At 38.7% G+C, this 7,897-nt stretch overlaps 1 protein-coding gene across 1 annotated transcript; it reads right to left on the bottom strand.

The window, feature by feature from the left end:
• LOC125083352 (olfactory receptor-like protein OLF4) lies at nucleotides 1-2,489 on the bottom strand. Its single transcript, XM_047699749.1, has 2 exons — nucleotides 1,597-2,489; nucleotides 1-43 (listed from the first exon to the last, which is right to left on the bottom strand). The coding sequence occupies exons 1-2, from the start codon at nucleotides 2,487-2,489 to the stop codon at nucleotides 1-3; spliced, it is 936 nt and encodes a 311-aa protein (XP_047555705.1).
• Nucleotides 2,490-7,897: the final 5,408 nt, after the last annotated feature.

Here is a 7,897-nt window from a genome sequence, read left to right as displayed (position 1 = left end):
TCAAGGTATGAGGCTCCTGCTGAGCAGGGAGCCCAATGCAGGGCTTGAACCCAGAACCCCGGGATCATGACTGGAGCTGAAAGCATACACTTAACTGACTGATTCACCCAGGTGCCCCAGGAATCACATTTGTGTGTAGCACATGAAAATTTCAACCAGAATCCAGAAAGTAATATAATAAAAACCCAAACATGCCACTGGTCTTTCCTCTTAATGAACACACTTTACAAATGACTTTGATATACCATAATTCAATGAATACATGAAGTTCCTGAGAAAGAACTATTTTTCACAGGAATAAATGTATGCTTTAGTATTTGCTTTATCATCCTTAAAGCCAAGTTTGATTCTAAGGCCTTTTTTATGCATATTTGTCTTCTGGGGTAGATTGTACCTGGAGACATGTATTTTGTAATCATTTTTTTGCAAGTCACTATGGTAGGCATGGTGGACACAAGCTGTGTAACAACAGGATCCTAATGTGTAGAAAGATCCCATGATCTGCTATAACCACCATTATGGTGAAGTTTGCATTCTTAGGAAGAGCAATTAAGGTAGTGATATACAAAGGAATAAAATCCACAAAAGTGAAGCATAGTAAAGAGAGTCAATTATCATATAGTTTTTCTTGTTCGTGGAGCATAAGGAATAACATGGAGGACAGGGGGAAATGGAGAGGAGAAGGCAGTTGGGGGAAAATGGAGGGGGAGATGAACCATGAGAGTCTATGGAGGGGTGGGGAGTGAGAGGTTGGATGAGCCTGGTGGTGAGTATTATGGAGGACACATATTGCATGGAGCACTGTGTGTGGTGCATAAAGAATTAATTCTGGAGCACTGAAAAGATATTAAGAAAAAAAAATGAAGTATAGTGGTCTCAGAATTTTCTCTGTTATAAACTTGCATAAATAGTTGTGGTGTCCCATAAAAGAAAAAATAGTCACTACGATGTTTTATTTGAGAAGCAATTTTTAAAATTTTTTTCAGTGTTCCACAATTCATTGCTTATGCACCACACCCAGTGCTACATGCTAAAGAAATTTTCTTTTTTTTAAGATTTTATTTATTTGACAGAGAGAGATCACAAGTGGGCAGAGAGGCAGGCAGAGAGAGAGAGAGGAGGAAGCAGGCTCCCCGCAGAGCAGAGAGCCCAACGCAGGACTCGATCCCAGGACCCTGAGATCATGACCTGAGCCGAAGGCAAAGGCTTAACCACTGAACCACCCAGGTGCCCCAAAAGAAATGATTCTTAACATATATATGCAATCCCTTGAATAAGACAGAATGTCCAAATATTTCATATCCAAGGTTAGGAATGACATTGAGAAAGTAGGAAAATGACAAAGGGAAAATCTCTTGGATATCAGAATTATCACAGATCTTAATAGAGTGAGTTACATAAATTATGCAGAGATGTAAAAAAAAGTAGATATTACAGGAAAAAATATAGAAGATATATGTTCCACTTTCACAATCTGATCAAGGGATCTCAACATCTGGCTCAGGCTTTGGGCCCTGCAATCATGGGCGCTTCTTCAGCTCCAGGAAAGTTGTCCATTTTAGAGCTGCCATCCCAGAGAATCTCACCAGAGAACACTTTATGTCCTTGTTCCTCAGGCTGTAGATGAAGGGGTTCAGCATGGGTGTGACCACAGTGTACATCACTGAGGCTACTGCACTAGAATGGGAGTTCTGGGTAGCTGCAGAAGTAAAGTACACTCCTAAGCATGTAAAATAAAATAAGGAGACAACTGAGAGGTGAGATGCACAGGTGGAAAATGCTTTATACTTGCCCTGAGCTGATGATATTTTAGATATAGAGGAAACTATCTTAGAGTATGAGTAAAGGATCCCAATGAAGGAACCAACAGCCAACAACAAAGCTGCAAAGTATATCACCATGTTATTAAGAAATGTGTCAGAACATGCAAGTTGGATCATCTGATTGAGTTCACAGAAAAAGTGGGGGATTTCCCCCTCTGTACAGAAGGACAGCCGCAACACCATGGAAGTGTGTAGTAAGGAATGAAAAGCACTCAGGATCCAGCATACCAGAACCAGAAGTCCACAAAGGCAGGGGCTCATGATGACTGTGTAGTGCAGTGGGTGACAGATGGCCACAAAGCGGTCATAAGCCATCACAGTCAGGAGAAAGATATCTAATCCTGTAAAGAGCATGAAAAAATACATCTGTGTGATGCATCCTGCATAGGTAATGACTTTGCTCTGAGTCTGGATGTTCCACAGCATCTTTGGGATGGTGGTGGTGGTAAAGCAGATGTCTGCAAAGGACAGGTTGGCGAGGAAGAAGTACATGGGGGTGTGGAGGTGGGAGTCAGAGTTGACAGCCAGGATGAGGAGCATGTTTCCAACCACAGTGATCAGGTACATGGAGAGGAAAAGCCCAAATATGAGGGGCTGCAGTTCTGGTCTCTCTGAAAATCCCAGAAGCTGGAACTCTGAAATTCCTGTATTGTTTCCTGGGTCCATGTGTTGCAGTTGACTACCAGCACAGGGGAAAATAACAGAACTAATTTTCACACAAATAGTCCTTCCTCACATTGTGGAAATGAAACAATTTATACTTGCAGTGAAGAAACTAATTGCAATATTTTGGATTTGAGCCCCTTAAGAGCATCCCTAGTTCTCTCTGATTAGGAATTTTCTTCATAACATCAGATGTTTCCCCCCAAAAGTCGGGTATTTTACCATTTTAGGAAGAAAATATTTCATGCATTGGAGGACTATATAGTACATTGATCATGTTTTGGAAACTCTAGTAATAAAGCAGTGTGTTGAAAAGAAAATGTCCCTACAATTCAATTATGGTGATAGGTTAGTTGCATATATAAAAATTAAATAATCATGAGGTGGGGAGAGATGATATGAACAGAACAGAAGCTGATTAAAGGAGAGAATGTGTTAGGTGTTATATTGAGTATTCAGTCAAGGTTAGCTAAGAAGGTGACCTTTGAACAAAGACCTATTGAAGAGAGGGTGGAAGAAGGGAGGTCTTCCTCATAGAGGGGAAAGCTGGGGGAAAGGTCTTGAGGCAATGCTTCCATCAGAAAATCAAAGTTCAGAAAGAAGCCAGTGTGCTAAGGGAAATGGACAAGAAGGGAGAGCGAAGAGAGATAGTGGCAGTGAATTTCACAGAATCATGTGGCCTCACAGCTGCTTGAAGTTCAAGACACAGAGAATTCCTTGTCCCCACTATGTACCTCTTGCACTTTATAATGGTTGCAATAGGGTCCTGTCAGTTGACTATCCCTCCTTAGTATCATATGGTGATTGAGTTTGGCCTGTGTATTATAAAGTTCACATTGAAATAGAGGACCCTGTATCACTTCTCTGAGGACTCCTCTCACTCATTAAGATGCCCACATGCACGTGAATACACATACACAGACACACACACACAGTGTCACAAACATGCAACACAGCACACCATGTCCTATTGGTGTGTATTATTACTTCTACGTCCTTCTCACCTCTTCCCCACCCACTCTAACACATTGTTTAGGAATATCATATTACCTTTCCCATAAAGAATGTAAAACTAGGACCCAGAAATTCCTATTTGTAGCTTCACAGGGACAAATCATCTTGGGGTTCCATTTTGGAATGGCCACTTTCTGACCTGTGTATAAAGAAACATAAAAAAAAAAATGTGTTCAACATTTAGGGCCTTTTCTGGTTCCATACACATTTTATATTATTTGTTCCAGCTCTATGAAAAAAGCTGGTGGTATTTTGATAAGGATTGCTTTGAATGTGTAGATTGCTTTGGGTAGCATAGACATTATAATAATATTTCTTCTTCCAATCCATGAGCATGGAATGTTTTCCATTTCTTTGTGCCTTCCTTAATTTCTTTCAAAAGTATTCTACAATTTTCAAACTAAGATATTTTACCTCTTTGGTTAGGTTTCTTCCTCGATGTCTTATGGTTTTTGATACAATTGTAAACAGCTAAGAGACACATGAAAAATGTGTGGTTACATCACTCATCATCAGGCAAATACAAGTCAAAATCACAACGAGATACCACCTCACACCATTCAGAATGGCTTAAATTAACAATTGAGGAAACAGTTGCTGGCAAGGATGTGGAGAAAGGGGTACCCTCATACGCTGTTGGTGGGAATGCAAACTCTTGCAGCCACTCTGGAAAACAGTATGGATGGAGGTTCTTCAAAAAGTTCAAAAAAGAGCGACCTTACCATGCTACAATTGCACTGCTTGGCATTTACCCAACAGGTACAAACATAGTGATTCAATGGGGCACATGCACCTCAGTGTTTATAACAGCAATGTCCACAATAGGCAAAAAATGGAAAGAGAATGACCATCCCCAGATGAGTGGATAAAGAAGATGTGGTATATATACACAATGTAGTATTACTCAGCTGTTAAGGATCAAATCTTGCCATTTGCAAGGATGTGGATGGAGCTAGCATGTATTATGCTAAGCAAAATAAATCAGAGAAAGACAAATACCACATGATTTCATTTATATGTAGAACTTAAGAAATAAAATGGATGAACATAGGGGAAAGGAATGAAAAATAAAATAAGGTAAAAACAGAGAAGGAGGGAAACCATAAGAGACTTGATTATAGGACAGAAACTGAGGGTTGCAGGAAGGGAGTGGGTAAGGTGATGAGGTGACTCGGAGATGGTCGTTAAGGAGGGTACTTGATGGAACTTGATGGGTGTTATACACAACTGCTGAATCACTAAATTCTAACTCTCACACTAATAATACACAATATGTTCATTAAATTAAGTTGAATCTAAATTGGAAATTACAAAAATAACATTAGAAAAAAATTCTGTTCAATAGACAGAGAGATAGAGACCGATAGACAGAAGGAGGGAGAAATTAGATGGACATAAAGAATAAAATGATCTAATAAGCTCAGTTGTCCTGAGAGACTGTAAGGAAGGAAAGCTTCTTTGGTACTCATGTCATCCCCGTCTGGTTACAACCCATTTATACCCAGCAAAAATAATGAGAGCTAAATTTAATTTGTCCACAACACAAAGTAGTGACTTCTTTATGGTGTGAAACACTTTACAGAGTGACTGTCACAAGTGAAAAATGAGTAAAAAGAATAAACCAAAATTTCACAAAATTTGGGCATTTTTATTATCAGATAGCAGACAGCAAAAGATTTGTTTTTCCTGTGCCTATTCAAATATAAATTAGATTGCCAAGGACTTAGGACAGAATTTGAAAAAGTCTTTTAACGCAGAGAGAAGCAGTATCTAAAATTTTAGTTTCATCTCACAGAAACAGATGAATAATGCTTATGGAAGGGAAAGGTGATTCATGGCCAAATATAATAAGAAGAATTCCTTTCAAATTATGACATTTCTATTTTAGAAATAGAGCCAATAATAAAAGGGAAAAGGAACAATAAGGTATATGGAGATGTGAACACAAGTTGGATAAAGAGGGCAATTTGTGAACAATAAATATGCAGAAGGACATTCATTTTTAGTCTTTGGGAAAAAAGTATGAACACGTGAAGAATATTATGGTAATATCAATGGTTCCAGCAAAAAAAAACAAACAAAAAGTAGAAAATCAGTATAGGGAATATATTATGACTAACTCAGAGACTTAAAACTCAAAATTTAAACACTCACACATTCTGCACAAATACATCTACACATACTTAAAAAAGAAAAAATGGCAAGTAGCCAAATTGGTGAAATAAATAGCAATACTTTGCTTGAAAGAATGCAATTAAAAAAAAAAACAGAAAAAAAAATCTCCCACAGACAATTTTTAACAAAGAAAGTGTGTGACTAGCTAACCCAGCACATACTGTGGCTCACAGGTAATGAAGTAATTGTAAAGGAAGCTCATTAGCATACACTTTTTCACATAATCCTTGTAAAAATTTTCATTTGAATACTCGAGAAAGGAGGTCTGTGGTACGTATGTTTTATGGGTGGCTCTTGCATAGACGTATCTGTGAGAATTCTTTCATCTGGACTTTTCTTCTCAATATAGAAATGTAGTCTAATATGTCCCATCTTAAACATGAAAAAACGTATCCTCACTTCACTGTATACTCACTTCACTGTATATCCTTCCACAGCTAATACTTGGCTTTTCTATTCTGGTTAATTGCAAAGATCCTTGGTATCATGTTTTACTTTTATGCTTCCTATCCCTCACGGAATTGGGTTTCCCTTATTATTATTATCTGCAAACCTTAAACCTTGCATTTTGGAGTTCCATGTTCACTTCTATTTTTAACATCATAAGTATATACATGAATCAACCAGTAAATTTCTTAATCAAGCCAGCAAATAACCACAGCAAACTCTCAGATCTGGGTTGGGCTTGACTGGCCTTCAGATGACCTCAGGTAAATGCCCTTGACTTTCACTTTCTTTTCTTCTCCTGCCCTGTCGCTAATAGGCAGTAAAACTCATCTTGATAGGGTTTCAGAGAAGAAGGTCTCTACATGAAAATCAATAATACCTGTCTGGTTGATAGATGATGGAGGATGAAGCTCTGTCCCCAGACAAGAGAGCAGGAATGAATCAGTCTTCAGTGCCCCACCCAGACTTAGGACTGCACAAGAAAAGACCAGGTCTTGTCCTTTACAAAGTTGCCCATGCTGAGAGACTGCAGCAGAGGACTTATTTACAGTTACTTTGGTCTGCTCATAAGGCACATTTCCCTCTGGTTCCTCCTACCCGGCACATGATTTCCCTGCGGGACACTAGTGTGGACAGAAAGGAAAGTTTTCCTCTTGGATTTCTGTTCATGGGAGACCAGATGTTAAGCCAGGTGAAGTCAGTTTTTCTTACTCTTTTTCTATGACTTCTTCTGCTTTTCAGAGATCTAAACTCCCAGTGCCTTATCCCACCCCTGAGTGAACATTTTCTCCTGTTTAAGACTGATGAATTGATCCTGCCTAGATCCCTTTTGTCCTTCAAAGCATTGGCTTGGGGTGGATGATATCCCTGACATCTCTAGCAAGTTACTTTTCCCTTTTTATTTGTTTTTTTTTTAATTTAACTTAATTTTTCCAGTGTTCCAAGGTTCATCATTTATGCACCCCACCCACTGCTCCATGCAATATGTGCCCTCCTTAATACCTACCACCAGGCTCACATAACCCCCCCATGCCTCTCCCCTCCAAAACCTTCAGTTTGTTTCTCAGAGTCCACAGTCTCTCATGGTTTATCTCTCCCTCCAATTTCCCCCAAACCCATTCTCCTCTCCTTCTCCCAATGTCCTCTGTGTTATTCCTTATGCTCTACAAGTAAGTGAAACCATATAATAATTGACTCTCTCTGCTTGACTTATTTCACTCAGCATAATCTCCTCCAGTCACATATCTTCTTTATCCATTTGTCTGTTGAAGTGCCTCTTGGTCCTTTCCACAGTTTTGGTGATTGTGGACATTGCTTCTATGGGGCTACCCTGTGACCCTGTAATTGCACTACTGGGTATTTACCCCAAAGATACAGATATAGTGAAAAGAAGGGCCCTATGTACCCCAGTGTTCATACTTTCTGCTTTTTAAACAAACATGAAAAAGTTGTTCCTTTAATATAAAACCCTGGGCACTACACTCCTTGGCTTCATAACAGTTTAGCCAAAACAATTATGAATTTCACAATTCTATCGCAAGTTTAGACTATGAAAATGTAATTATAAAATGTTTGTTAATTGTAAGATACATGGTGAGATATTTTATGCATTATAACTTGAATTTAGCACCTTATAGGATTTTCTGGATTTAATTTTTATACAAGTCCATTCTGTGAGGAAACACAGTATAAATTTTTTCCCCATGGAGAAATGATGCTTGAAGAATTTTTAGTGATCTTCTCAAAATTATCATTGCAGAAAGGGGTGGGTGTTG

The sequence above is a fragment of the Lutra lutra genome, chromosome 1, assembly GCF_902655055.1.
Source record: "Lutra lutra chromosome 1, mLutLut1.2, whole genome shotgun sequence".
Taxonomy (NCBI): domain Eukaryota; kingdom Metazoa; phylum Chordata; class Mammalia; order Carnivora; family Mustelidae; genus Lutra; species Lutra lutra.
The sequence above is the reverse complement of the archived record's forward strand: the minus strand, read 5'-3'. Positions and strand labels throughout refer to the sequence as shown.